This window comes from Tachypleus tridentatus, chromosome 8, assembly GCF_004210375.1.
Source record: "Tachypleus tridentatus isolate NWPU-2018 chromosome 8, ASM421037v1, whole genome shotgun sequence".
In the NCBI taxonomy this organism is placed as follows: Eukaryota; Metazoa; Arthropoda; class Merostomata; order Xiphosura; family Limulidae; genus Tachypleus; species Tachypleus tridentatus.
The window spans coordinates 84,781,856-84,796,409 of NC_134832.1; the positions used below are offsets into that span (position 1 = coordinate 84,781,856).

Consider the following 14,554-nt stretch of genomic DNA (forward strand, 5'->3'; position numbering starts at 1 on the left):
TGTAGTATTCATTCTACATATTAAAATTTACAAACTAGGAAATTTCCTCCATACCTCTCTGTTTCTGTAATTTTATACAGTACTAATTATGTTGTTGTAATATAAATAATTTATTACTGTTGTAAATATGTGATTGCAACTTACAGAATCATTTTTTGAAAAAACAAACAACAACAACTAAATTTTCCCAACTACAAAAGTGAAATTGTGGAAGAAAAATTTATTATTATAACAGGATGTAAAATCATATTTGTAGGTAGAAACAGGTAGTATAGAAACACAAGCTATAAGAGAATAGAATGTTATTGAATGATTAAAAAGAGTAAGAGATAAAATCCACAAAATTCTGTTAACAGTTAATAATGCTATTATCTGTACTTGCAAGACATACATAGTTTCATCTTTTAGTGTGTGTGTGTATATATATAAACATAGTGAAAAAATACCTTATATATTATTAAGTTAAATGTAACATACTTCTTGTTTTAAAGATCTGGAAGTAAAACTTCACTAAATTATAGTTAGGCAAATTAGTTGTTTTATGGCACAAAGCAGCTAAGATTTCTGCCCCAAACATCTGGTAAAAAGTTAAAATTAAAGTAAATTTAGTAAAATTCATAAAAGGAAATTAAGGTAAGACAAAACAAAGTTTAAAAAACAAACAGCATGTTTATATGATGTTTACATCTAGTCTACAGCATTAAGAGAAAAACTTCAGTAATACAAGTTGTAAAGTACTTTCTGTAGCAAAACTGTAATTAACATAACTCACTAGGAAAGACTAACTGGTAAGTTCAAAAACCACTATCAATCACCTGAAGTTCGCCTTTCCAGTCCTGGTTCCAAGTCATTTGATGTTAAGGCCATTTTCAGAAAGTAAAGTAATAAAGGTTTTAAAAGACTTGTAACAAAATTTTAATTATAACTTGCCAGGATGACTAACAGGTAGTTCAAACAGCAGTGTTAGTCACCTGAAATTGGCCTTTCTAGTCCTGTTTCGAGTTATTTGACATTACGGCCATATTCTAATTTCAAATCGAACTAGATGAACTTTGGTTCTTAGAAGGGATACACATTAAAAAAGGTCTAATGTATAAATTAAAAAACTTAAACAACATTGACAAGATTAATGGCCTTTAAAAAACTAAAAACATTTCCAAGGTGGACAGTGTCACCATCACCAATAACACTGTCTAATGTTAAGGATAACCCTTGGGACAGAACATGTTTAAAATGGTGCTGTCGTTGAGAGTCATAACAATAGCAAGACAGTAAAATGTGACTTATTGTGACTTGAGTGTTACTCAGACAACACATTGGTGCATCAGTCCCAGATAAAAGAAAACGATGAGTTAAAAAACTGTAACCAATGCGTAGTCTAGTTAGAACAACTTCCTTTTTCCGATCCTTACAGAAGCAAGACGGCCAAAGTCCAATATAGGGTTTTATCTGGAAAAGCTTGTTTTCATGTTGCTCACTCCAAGTTCACTGCCAACTGGCATGGAGATGAGCCTTGAATACAGGACCATAGTCCATGTATGGGACAGGCACAGCGGTGATAGTGCCAGAGCAAATAGATTTAGCTGCTATGTCAGCAAGCTCGTTCCCGCGAATACCAACATGGCCCGATATCCAGAAAAACTGGATAGAAGTGGATGGTAGAGAGAAATGGACCTGTTGGTATTGAATATTGGCAAGAACAGGGTGTGAACTAACGTGAAGCAATTGCAGGGTCAGTAGAGAACTAAGCAAGTCAATATAAATAGTGCAGTTTCAGTACTGCTTAGCTTCTGTGTTCACTGCTGAACTGTACCCCATTTCTCTTGCCCTGGATCACAACAAATCATGGCAGAGCCCACACAATCAACTGATTTCGAATCATCTGTATAAATAGGAATGAAAGCAAGGATGGTTCGAAATATATTCAGAAAATGACAGACAGTATTTCCAATCGAGAGTGTCTGCTTTAAAGATGACTGAAAGATATGTCACATTTGGGGACTGTAAGAAGCTGTGGTGGGTTGACCAGTGGATATAACAATGTTATTTAAGGACAGACCCAATTCATCCAACTGTGCCTGGACATGAAGGCCAACAGGAGCAATGGCAAATCTGTTCTTAAAATGTATGGCCCACTGAGGAAGGAAAACACATACCCAGGTAGGATGCTTTGGTAAGGAATGAAGTTTTGAAGCATATAGTAAAGACAGTTGCAAATAGGAGAGGTGCAAAGAAGGTTCATGAGACTCTACGTATAAGCTCTGAATTGGGGAAGTGCAGAAAGCCCCAGCGCAGAGCAGAAGTCCTAGATGATGAATGCAATACAGCATATTAAACTGAGATCCTGGCAGAGCCATAGACCAGTGATCCATAATCGAGTTTCAATCAAATAAGAGACGATATATCTTTAGCACAGAGCATTGCTCCACTCCCCAAATGGTGGAAGAGAGGACATCGAGGATGTTCAATGCTCTTGTTATTTGACTCGTAGATGCTTGATGTGTGGTATAAAAGTCAACTTACGGTCAATGACAAGCCCTAAGAACTTTGTCTTGGGGACCACAGGCAGCATAACTTCACTGATATGGAGTTTAGATCTGAGTGAATACCCCCTTGGTGACAAATGTGCATGCAAATGGTTTTAGAGAGAGAGAAGTCAAAGCTGTTTGCTGTGGTCCACTTCAGTAAACAACTGAAAACAATTTATAGCTACCACTCAATATACCTCATGTTCGACGACTGACACGAGATGTGAAAATCATCAACATAGAGCCCATTTGCAATAGTAAAAGGTAGTTATTCAGTGGTGGAATTAATCGTTATATTGAAAAGTGTGACACTCAAAACACAGCCCTGAGGGACTCCACGTTCCTGTAGAAAATAAAGGGAAAGTGTCAAACCCACATGAACTTGGAATCTACTGTTCATTAACAAATTTTCAATAAAAATGGGCAAATGGCCACGTAACCCATGTATATGGAGGTCTCACAAAATACCATACCTCCACTTTGTATGATAAGCCTTCTCAATGTCAAAGAATACTGATACAAGATGTCATTTGAGAAAGGCTTCTCTGACTGATGTTTCAAATCAAATCAGGTGGTCCACAGTGGAGCACTGTCATCGGAACCCACACTGGGTGGGCACGAGGTTATTTGATTCAAAGAACCAAAAAAAATGAGCATTAACCATCCTCTTTAAGGTCTTACAGAAGCCAGCTCGTCAAAGCAACACAATGGTAGTTTGAAGGAATCCTGAGATCCTTTCCACGCTTACGGAAAGGTGGGACAATAACAAGATGCCAGGCATCAGGAAAAATATTCTCCTGCCAGATCCAGTTAAAAATAATCAGAAGAATACCAAGAGAAGCAGGAGATAGATGATGCAGCATTTCATAGTATACACAATCAGGTCCAACCAATGAAGAGCCAGTCTGAGTTCCACCAGTGTAAAGGGATGATTATAGTCATAGAGACAATCAGCTCGAAAGGAAAGAGGTGATTGCTCTGATTGGTCTTGATGACTAAGAAGATGGAAAAAGAAGCAGAAGTGCTAGATACCCAGCAAAACCTTTCACTAAGAGTATCGGTGATGTTCTGGGAATCAGCTACTTCACGGCCATCAGAGAGCAAGACTGAGAGGGAGACAGAAGTATACTGCCCACTGACCTTTTGAATCTTGCTCCATATGTCTTTGGAACTGGTGTTAAAAGATATGCTGGTTGTGAACTAAATCCAAGATTCCTTCTGGCTTTGACTTCTTACCCACCGACCATGTGCACAGGACTGCTGGAAAATGATGAGGTGAAAGAGTGTGGGATATCTACAGAAAGTATCCTAGGCCCGTTTTTAAGCCTTCTGTGCCATGTGACAGACAGGATTTCACCACGGAAGAGGATATCGGGGAAAACGTGTTGAGGTTTTAGGAATACACTGAGTAGCTGCTTGTATAATACAGTCAGTTACTGCTGCTACAGAGTCGTCTAGTGATGGCTCACAAATGATGGTAGGATCAAGTTCTGCAAAAGCAGTGAAAGAGAGCCAGTTTTCTTGATACTGCTTCCACTGGGGCACACAGGTTAGGTGACATCGACCACAGCCAGTCTCTCTCAAAAGTATAGGAAAATAATCACTGCCTCATGGATTATTGTCAACCCTCCATGAAAAATGGGAGAATAATGAAGGAGAGCAAATTGAGAGATCAATAACAGTAAAGGAATGATTAGGTACATGAAAATAAGTAGAACCAGTATTGAAAAGAGAAAGGTTGTGATCATAGAGCATATGTTCTACAGAGCGACCCCTCCTATCAATACCAGCACTTCCCCACAGGGGATGATGTCCATTAAAGTCCAACAGTATTAAAAAGGGAGACAGCAAGTGTTCGATGAGAACATCAAGGTCTGAATGATCACAGGTCTCTCCAGGCGATAGGTAGAGAGAACAAACAGTTATGGTATGACCCAAGGAAACACTTATGGCTACAGCCTCCAAGGGTGTGTCAAGTGGCAAAGACAGGGTGGGCACATGCTTATCAACCAACAGTGCCACCCCTCCATGCACTTGTCCATCACATAGCCTGTCATTTCTGTACAAAGAAAACTGCTGAAAGGTGACTGTACCAGCAGGTTTCAGAAAAGCTTCCTGGAAGGAAAGACATACAGGATGGTGGGGAGCAGTTAGTGTTTTGATGTCATCCAGATTAGAATGTAAACCTCAACAGTTCCATTGTATCAAGGTGTAGGTGAATAGGGTGAAGAACCATTCTGTTTACAGCCATGTCTTTTTTTCTTTACTCTCTTTATTCGAGGGAGGTCTATTGACCTCCATGAATCCTGCCCTGGGTCAATTGGGCAGGTTTTTGATGTTGGAAAAGGATTCCAGCAACTGCAGATTTGAATGAATGATCATTTTGTACCTTGGGGTGGGAGAAGAAGATGTACCCGAGGAAATGCCCATACCCAGAACCAGAGGAAGTGAATCTTGAGACTTACTGAAATGTATGTTAGGGACAGAGATAGGTGTTGAATTTGATGAATCAACTTCTTTACCAGGAAGGTCAAAAGACTTTTCTTTAGTTTGGAGGCACAGACAGATCTGTCTGCACTCCCACTGTAGTAGTGGAATAGAAGTGCAGCAGCATACATCTGAGATGAAGAGATGGACAGCAACTTTCGAGACTCAAGATAAGTAAAGTTATGAATCGTTTTCAAATGTTGCACCTCTCTTTCTTCCAACCATTTATGGCAAGAACAAAAGTAGGATGGGTGAGAGCCATTGCAACTGATGCAATGAGGGTCCATTTCACACTCACAGGTATCGTGGTCCTTGGCAGTGCAAGAAGAACACGTCAAGGAACCACAACATGACGTCTTCAAGTGACCAAACCACTGAGACTGGAAACATCTGAGAGGGTTTGGAATGTATGCTGTACCCTGCAATTTAGATAACCTGCCTTGATGGTGGCAGGTAGACATGGTGATGTAAATGTCAGAATGAGGACACTGGTCAGCATTGCAATTCCATCTTTGCGAGTGGATATATATGTGCCTCACTACAGAAACTCCTTGGGTGGAGAAACCAGCAAGAATATCTGACTTGGGGATGTTCTTCAAATCCCTCTAAACAATAACTCCTCGTGATAAATTCAAAGTAGCATGAGGTGTAACCTCAAAAGGTATATCCCCAATCACCTCTGAATGCAAGAGGATTTCACTATGTTGAGATGTGGATGTTACCACCAATACGTCACCAGAGCAAAGCTTCTTTACAGACTTTAGAGAGCCACAAGTCCCTATAGTCCCTTCTGAATGAAAAAGGGAGACATTTGCTCTAAAGGTTTGTCTGAAAGAGAATGTTGTACAAGAAAATGAGGTACAACAACAGGTGTTAGAGATGTTGAAGATTGCTGCTCAGAATCTTCAAGACGTGGTCATTTACCTGTGGACTGTTTTTTCACTATTTTATTTAAATGTTTTTGGAGGATCCATAAAAAAAGGATATTTCAGTGCTCACTGACCCCACCCACCATGGAGCCTTACAGGGGATGCACTACAATGCCAAACAAGGAGACTGCAGCAATGCCAGGGTTTTGTGAGAACTATACCCAAATGCCAGCATCAGATACAATGTCCACCACATCTGCTGAGAACATCCAACACTGGTACATGGTCGACTCTAGCCCAAGTGGACTAGCTGACTGACCCAAGGGGAGCCACCCAAGGCTGCCTGTCTACAGGAATTCCAGGTCAAAGTGGTGTGTTAGGGTTGGACCCCTCAACCATCAGGATCCTCTCATGCCCTTCACAGGTTACCATTACAGCAAACACATGGCTGGAAGTTTAGATTGCAAAGGAGGTAAACTAAAAGAACAGAACTTTCCCTGGGATGTCCCCTCACCACATACAGGAATCCACACCGATGAGGCAAAATAGTTCAAGGAAGTAAGCAATGAACAATTTTATTCATAAATCAATATATTTTCTTTCTCTTTAAGGCTTTGTACAACACTTTCAAATACAGAGTTTTGCCTAAACATCTGTATATATGTATGATCTTTAATACTAAAAGCTGAAAATAAATCCTGTTTCTTTGCTAACCTTGGCATGGTCTCGGCTGACACCAACTGATGCAGCAACTTTACTATGCATATCTGTTCCTTCACTCTTTTTTCCCTGAAGCGTCATCCAACCAAAAGCTGTACAACCTATTGCAATATTAATCAAACAGCATTAATTTTTAGGTGTAAAGTTAGCAATGTTTGTTCTCATGGTTTAAAATCACTGATTCTTATTTTGTAAGAATAATTTAACAACATTCACATTGTCTTAGCTGTTATTACTACTCTTCCATCAAGTATTTTTGTGAATATGTATCACACACTAATACCACTACAATAATATCACACTGAGCCATGCTTAATATTTAGGAAATACAAAATAAAAAAAAACCACAACAAAAACACTAAACTTTAATTTTAATATAAATTCACTTGTATTTTTTTAAGTACCCTGAATAAAACCATTAAGCACAATCCTGATAGTCTAACCCTTCCCTACCCACCCCAAAATTCTTATTTGAGAAATTACTTGAAGTTCCACTCTTCACAATAAACAGAATTACACGTTTGCTAATTGGCTCAAGCTGACGTAGGCCAAAACAGTTTTTTACTAACCTAAAAAAATAACTTCACCCCTAAATCTAGACATATTATACAGTATTTAAATAACTTTGTATGGTTTCATTCTGTACAAAAGCATTTCTATTGAAATATTACTATCATCTTAACATGTACAATCTCTAGCTTGCATATTAACCCAGAAATTACACTTTATTTACACTGATCTCCAGAATGATGTGGTACACACTGTCCTCCAGTGGTATACTGGTAGGTCCAGAAAGATTGATTAATGTATACATTTACAGTTCAATGGTTAAATATTATGAGTTTATTGAAATGATACCCCTGTTTTAAAGTAAACAGTACTGATGAAAGATGTCAGCACATGAAAGAAAACAAGAACTCAACATATTAAGAAACCAAATAAAACAACACTTCATCAACATCAACAAATTTCCTTGAAAAACCAATGAAGTGTACACATACACACACCTAGACCAACAACAAACAAACAAACAAACAATAAATTCACAGATACAACACACTATAAAACCTTACACTGCTGCATACCACATATTCCTAAAATTATTGAAAAAATAACCAACATTTGGAAAAAAACTCACAAGAAAACACAGTATTCCAGTAAACACTAAATTTATTCAAAAACTGGGTACAAAACTAAAATCAAACTATATAAAAACTACACTGAGAAACATAATACCAACATTATTTGTAAAATACAATGCAACAATTGACACAACTGTTACACGAGAAAGAAAAAAATGCCTTCGCACATTTTTTAACACTGCAAGACAAATAAGCACAACATAACCATAAAAAACACCAATGTCCTTAGTGAAACAAATACAAATAAACACAAAATCAAAGAAGCCCACTTATACAAGAACTGAAACCAAAATTTAACCTATATAAAGGAACACCATTATACCTGTAATAAATAATAAACTGAAAACTAACTACAATACCCTTTACAATCTCACACCCATTTATGCTCTCGTCTCTGAGAGGTGACTAGCAATGGTCAGTTGCAAGCTCTCTTTGTTAACTGGAAGGCAAACTAAGAGGGTCAAAACGTTGTTCTATATTTTAACTAAAGTTTTAATACCCATACTAGCCATCTTTAGAATATATTGACAAAAGATGTATGGTATTAATATCATCATTATTCTTGCTTATTACATTTAACATGATTTTGTTTTTGAAGTTAAGTATGTGATCAATAAGCATGAGAAGTCACTGTAGGATTAGATTGTTGAACTATATTATAGGCTTGTATTTTTTGCTAGTAGTTTATGTGAAATAAAAACCTGCAGTAATTAACTGTTATTTTCAAATAAGAATACATTACATTTAGAAAGCTAATTTAATGGTGTCTCCATGTTAACTATTTAAAAGTGTAATAGTTAATCATTGACTTTAATGTCATAGTTAAATGTGATTTTGAATAATAAGGCTATCTAATATTAATTATATTAAAGTATTACTCAATAGGTTGTTTATAATACTGGAGTTTACAGTTAAACTGCCCTTAGAACAAAAAGTTTCTATTTACTTAGTTGCCATGTGATATTTAATAATCAGTCTTTAAAATGTTTCCAAGTGCTTGGTTTATTAACAGTCAATACTGAAGTTCACAGTTTGAGCTACAAACATTTACTTAATTCATTAGAGTCGAATCCAACTTCAATTGATGAAGGATATATACACTCATGAGCTAATAAACTGTGCAATATACCAAGTTCAAGCTGTTCTTTATCTTCACTTTAAGTAAGATTCATTTTTAAGACATAAATTATAGAGTAGTTAGCAAGCTTTATCTTGATATTAGGTTTCTGATTTCTAAAGTTAAACTCTGCTGTTAAAACACTAAATGTTTACACTGGATAATGAGTTTTTTTCTGCACCTTGTGAACAAATAATTTCATGACTAAAGCAGTATAAGTCAATAAGTTTCATTCCTGATTATTACAAATTCTGTAGACACTGTCAAACACTTCAGTTAAGATAACACAACACAATCAAATATATTCACTGTAATTATTCACAAGACAGCACACAAAAAAAATGCAATATATTATACATGAGTTTGGACTTTAATTAGTATGTAAATAAACTAATTTTTTCAAAGATAGTTCTTACTGTCAGTGATAGGATCCTCTGGTGGTTTTATTCATTAGAAATATCACAATAATTACATTTCTATTACTTAGTGTTGTGTAAACGTTTTTTGTTTTTTTTAAAGAAAGGATGTTAATGTGTAAGTTCATATTTTAGTATAAACTCGCTTCAATACATTCTGGGCAACCATCACTACATCATACCTCTTCACTTAAAAGTACATTATGATAAGAGACAAAAATTACAATTAAGTATTTGTATACCTATCAAACACCTAATATTGTTTGATTGAATGTAGTACCTTTTGCATCATAATATAATGAATTGCATTTTTCTTCTACACTTATAAAATCAAGTATTTTACTATTAAGTAATATCTAATCATTGAAAACAAAATGCTCTTTATGTTACAGTTTGTAATCTTATACATATAAACAAGTTATTTTGTATGTGCAAACAAACAGTGTGTCATATTAGTGTGTGTGTGTGTGTGTATATATGAGGAAGAAATCTAATAATATAACTATACAAAGCAGTTAGTTATTGTAGTTATAACATGGTTACTCTGCAAAACAATGAATGAAAGCATAGATCTCTTCAACTTTTTTAAGGAGAATGACAGTTAGTCTCCATCTAGCAAGAGCATCATTAGCAAATAATTTTTTTAGTGTTAAATAAAACTATTTGTTACTCAAATGGTAGTCAAAATGATATATATACATATATATACACATCACTGAGCTGACCATTAAATAATTGACTGAAGGAAAAGAGGGTTACACATATTTATAAAGTTACACTGTGCCTTGTTGACCAATGTTTTCAAAAGTGACAGTGATTTAACTACCTGACTTTACCATGGTTAAGATTCTACAAAAATTGTCAAATGACAGCTAACAAATACTAAAGAAAATGTTTCTCTCAGGTGTAAATAGAAAAACATGGCTCCACTGGTGACAAAAGTACAAAATTTGAATAAAGAATACCTGATGTATTCTTGTGACAAGAGTTCTGTCATTTTTTGTACCAACAGTGTAGACAAAATGTGAAGGAAACCACATGAAGGATTTCATCTTGCTATTTTGATAGAGGTAGAATATATTACTGCAGAACATTCATGAGGCAAGGAGCAGGTACTTTGATTCTCTTTAGAATAAAAATCAACTTCTAGAATGCCTGATCATATCAAGCCACATTACTTGATTTTTATACAAACAAATTAACAATACAATAACTCACCACATTTACATCACCCAAATTTTATTAAAAACATGACAGTAACTTAAGACATCTTCTTTTGCCATTACAATCACTGCTTAACAGACTGAGACAACCAAACACGACACCCTCCAGAATTTTATGATGCTTACTGAACATGAAGTCCATGCAATTAATCTGGCTCAAAGTGGGCCACAGTGATAGTAGGTAGGTTTCTTGATAAAGTAGCCTGTCAATGTATTTTCTAATATACGAGTACAAAGGTAGAGAAATCATGCTTCAAGTAAGTACATGCTAATATGTATTTAAACACAATTACGATAGGCTATAACAATGAGAGAAATACAAACCATGTAAACCAGCAAAGTGAGAATCCCCAAGTATAGCTGCTATCCATAATTCCTGAGAATCTACATCAGCTCCAACAAAGTGATAACCAGGGGGAGCCTGTACCATAGCCTTTAGTTCACTGCCAACTCTGTCGATCTGCATGTAATATAGTAATAAAAACATTCTAATGTTAACTGGTATTTAAAAATTTAAAGTCAAGTGCAAAGTGCATAAAAGAGAGCAAATATTTAAGCTTTAAAAATTTTAACCATTTAAGAAAATACATCTTTGTTAAAGGTTTAGATAAATTAAATATTACTTTATTATTTAATGTAAAAAATAAAAGATAAATTAAAACATCATTTGAAATTATACATCACAGCTGCATCACCAAAATGAATTGATGCAGTTTGTTTTTAGTGTTTTTTGATAACCATACCAAAACAAGTTTTTTAAAGCTGTTTAAGCCATACTCAGAAGCATACTAAATACATGAAAAACATTTCAGTTATCCTAAAATAAGTTTGTCAATTTCCTTTGATTTAGTTGCTACACACATTGATTAATATACAAATAACTTTGTCTATTTCCTTTGATTTAATGTTACACACATTGACTAATATACAAATAAGTTTATGAGGTCCATTTGATTTAGTGTGTTACACACACTGATTAATATACAAATAAGTTTGTCAATTTCCTTTGATTTAGTGTGCTACACACATTGATTAATATACAAATAAGTTTATAAAGTTCCTTTGATTTAGTGCAGTGATTCTCAACCTGTGTGCTGTGAGAGATTGGCAGGTGTGCCGTGGTGTTTCTTGGGATCTTACAAGCAAGTCGAACACATCAGTTAATAAAAGCTACTATAGAGACACTCTGAAACCTTCCAAAACATTCGATGGTTTTCATTAAACTCGAGCACTGAGAAGTTCATACTTAAATTTCATTCTCTACTGCAATGGTTCGACTGTTAGTTTAATTGTGGTGCAACAAGCACTTCGTATGTCATAAACGATGTATCAAACAATCAAACTGCTTTCTGGAACACATTCTCATTCTGCAGTAAACTACAGCTACTACGCTGTAGGTAGGAATTTTACATCAACTGCAGAACTTCGTGCTTATCGTGTATGAATTAGCTTTATCATTTATCCATGGAAAAATATTTAAATAAGTCTGGTGCTGTAAAGGAGAATGTGTTGAATCAAAAGCAAGGAATCAAACGAAAATACAAAAACGAATACAACGAATACAGTTTTATCGCTTTGGAATCGGAACATTCTCAATTACAATTCTGCCTACTCTGCAATGCAGCTTTATCAAACGAGGCGCTTGTTCCTAGCAAACTGAAGAGACACTTGGAAACAAAACATTCAGCTGGGAAGGATAAACCAAAAGAATACTTCGAGAATCTCGTGGCTCAACAACATGAACAATCAAGAAAGCTTGTGAACTACAGGAAGCTGCCTGAAAAAGGATTGATTGCAAGTTACAAGGTAGCTCAATTGTTGGCAAAACACAAGAAAGCCCATATGGAGGCCGAATCAGTCATTGCGCCAGCATTAGCAATCATTGTTGAAACTGCATGGAATGGATGCCGTCAAAAAGGTTAAGCAAGTTCCACTGTCCAATGACACAATTTAACACAGGATTGTAGACTTGTTGGATTTGAACGATCAAGTTTGCAAACACTCCGAAGCACCTGAAGATGAATTATCTCTGCTATGGGCTCTTCAAATTGATGAATCTACTGATATTAGTGGAAAAGCTCAAGTGCTGGCTTTTGTTCGATTCATAAGAGCCAGAAAAATTGTAAATGAATACTTATTTTGCAAAGATTTAAAAAGTACAGCGAAAGGCCAAGACATTTTTAAGTTGGTGAATGAGATCATTTTGCTCTTAAAATTACATTGGAATAACTGTGTCAGGATGGCTGTCCTTCAATGCAAGGAAAAAGAAGGGATTCGTCACTCTGGTGCGCAAACAAAATCCAAACATTAGGTGTGTTCACTGCATGATTCACAGAGAGATGCTCCCCACCAAATTTTTGCCAAAAGATTTGCAGTCTGTTATGAATCAAGTTATTCAAGTGGTCATTTTTATCAAGTCTCGGCCACTTCAATCTCAACTTTCCTGTCTTCTTTGTGAGGCGATGGATTCAGACTACAAAAAGCTACTGTATCACTGAAGTTTGATGGCTTTCAAAAGGAAAGGTGTTAAAGCATCTTGTCCAACTAAAAACTGAAGTAATTTCTTTTTTGGAGGTTGAGGAAGCTGGTTTTGAATTTTCTTTTCCACAATGAGATATGGTGGCTGAAGGTTCAATTTCTCTCTGACTTGTTTGACAAATTAAATTCTCTGAACTTAAGTCTCAAAGGACCATCTGAAAATATTATTACTGCAACGTCCAAACTGAAAGCCTCAGATGAAAAGGTGACACTGTGGAAGAATAAGATCTCGAAAGGAGTCCTCGATCATTTTCCTTCTGTTAACGAATGTCCATCAAAGAAGTAAATTGCCCCTCAAATTTTGAACACATTAAGCGACCTACAGTCAGTACTAAAACATTACTTCCCGTTACTTGCTCTCGACAAATATAACTGGTTGACCTATTCATTCAGAATCAATGAGACAACTACTCTTACAACTGAGGAGGAAGAACGGCTCATTGATTTACAAAACAATAAATTTTAACAGTCATTGTTTCCTTGTATCCTGCAATCAGTTCAAAAGCAGTTGAAGTTCCTTCATTTGCATCTTCGTGGTTTTGAGAAATTGGATTTTCAGCAATGACTGAAATTAAAGCCAGAAAGAGAGAGAGGTTTCTTACAGTCGATGATGAAATGCAAGCTTATTTTTCTACCTTAGAGCCTTGCTTCAATTTGATTTGCTCTTGAAAGCAGGCACAAGCGTCACATGGAAAACATATGTAAAATAAAAAGTTTTAATTTTTCTGCTATACCAGAATATCATTAAAAAGCCTTAAAACAACACTCACGGCCAAAGCAAACGATAATGCAGATGACATTAATATCGCTTCCTCTGGCCGTGATTTTCGTTCTAAGACTTTTTAAGTTAACTCTTCTGTGTTACGTGTATCTAAACATGATGCACAATGACATTATTATCACTTACTTTGGCCGTGATTTTCGTTCTAAGGCTTTTAACGCTTGCCATATAACGTGTACCTAAAAAAATTGTTAAGGCTTTCCAGGTGTGCTGCAAAAATTTTCAGATTGTTGTAGTGTGCTGCAAGTCAGAAAAGGTTGAGAACCCCTGATTTAGTGTGTTACACACATTGATTAATATACAAATATTTTGTTCACTTACTGGGGCTAAAATCTGCATATGCATGCTCAAAATGTTTATGCAAAATGTGAAGCCTTTTCTAAAAGTAAATGACATAGATGCAGTGGTACAGACATGTAATACAGGTATTTTATATCCTCAGATAAAGCTATTTTTCATTTTGTAGCAGCTGGTTTCAGAGGTATGCTGATACAAGTCATTATATCACTACTGGATACATCTATTATCAGCAAATAACATATAACATGTCTTGTATGAGTAAAAAAATAGTGTATTATATTTGTCATTCTTGCAAAAATTGATAATCAGAATTTTTCATTTTATCAGATAAATTTTCTGACAAAAGAGATATACAAAATTCATCTTGTATGTAACCCTTTGAACCCTACAGGCCAGAAAGCCAATCTAATGGAGAGGTGTATATACCTGAAAG

General features: G+C 35.6%; 1 protein-coding gene across 1 annotated transcript in view; it reads right to left on the minus strand.

Annotated features, from left to right (window-relative positions):
- PolG1 (DNA polymerase gamma, catalytic subunit tam) overlaps window positions 1-14,554 on the minus strand; it is a 93,906-nt gene that overhangs the window by 11,373 nt on the left and 67,979 nt on the right. The window contains exons 19-20 of the mRNA XM_076452422.1: window positions 10,827-10,962; window positions 6,599-6,705 (exon numbers count right to left, since the gene is read on the minus strand). Coding sequence (XP_076308537.1) covers window positions 6,599-6,705; window positions 10,827-10,962 — 243 coding nt within the window. The remainder of the gene's footprint in view (window positions 1-6,598; window positions 6,706-10,826; window positions 10,963-14,554) is intronic.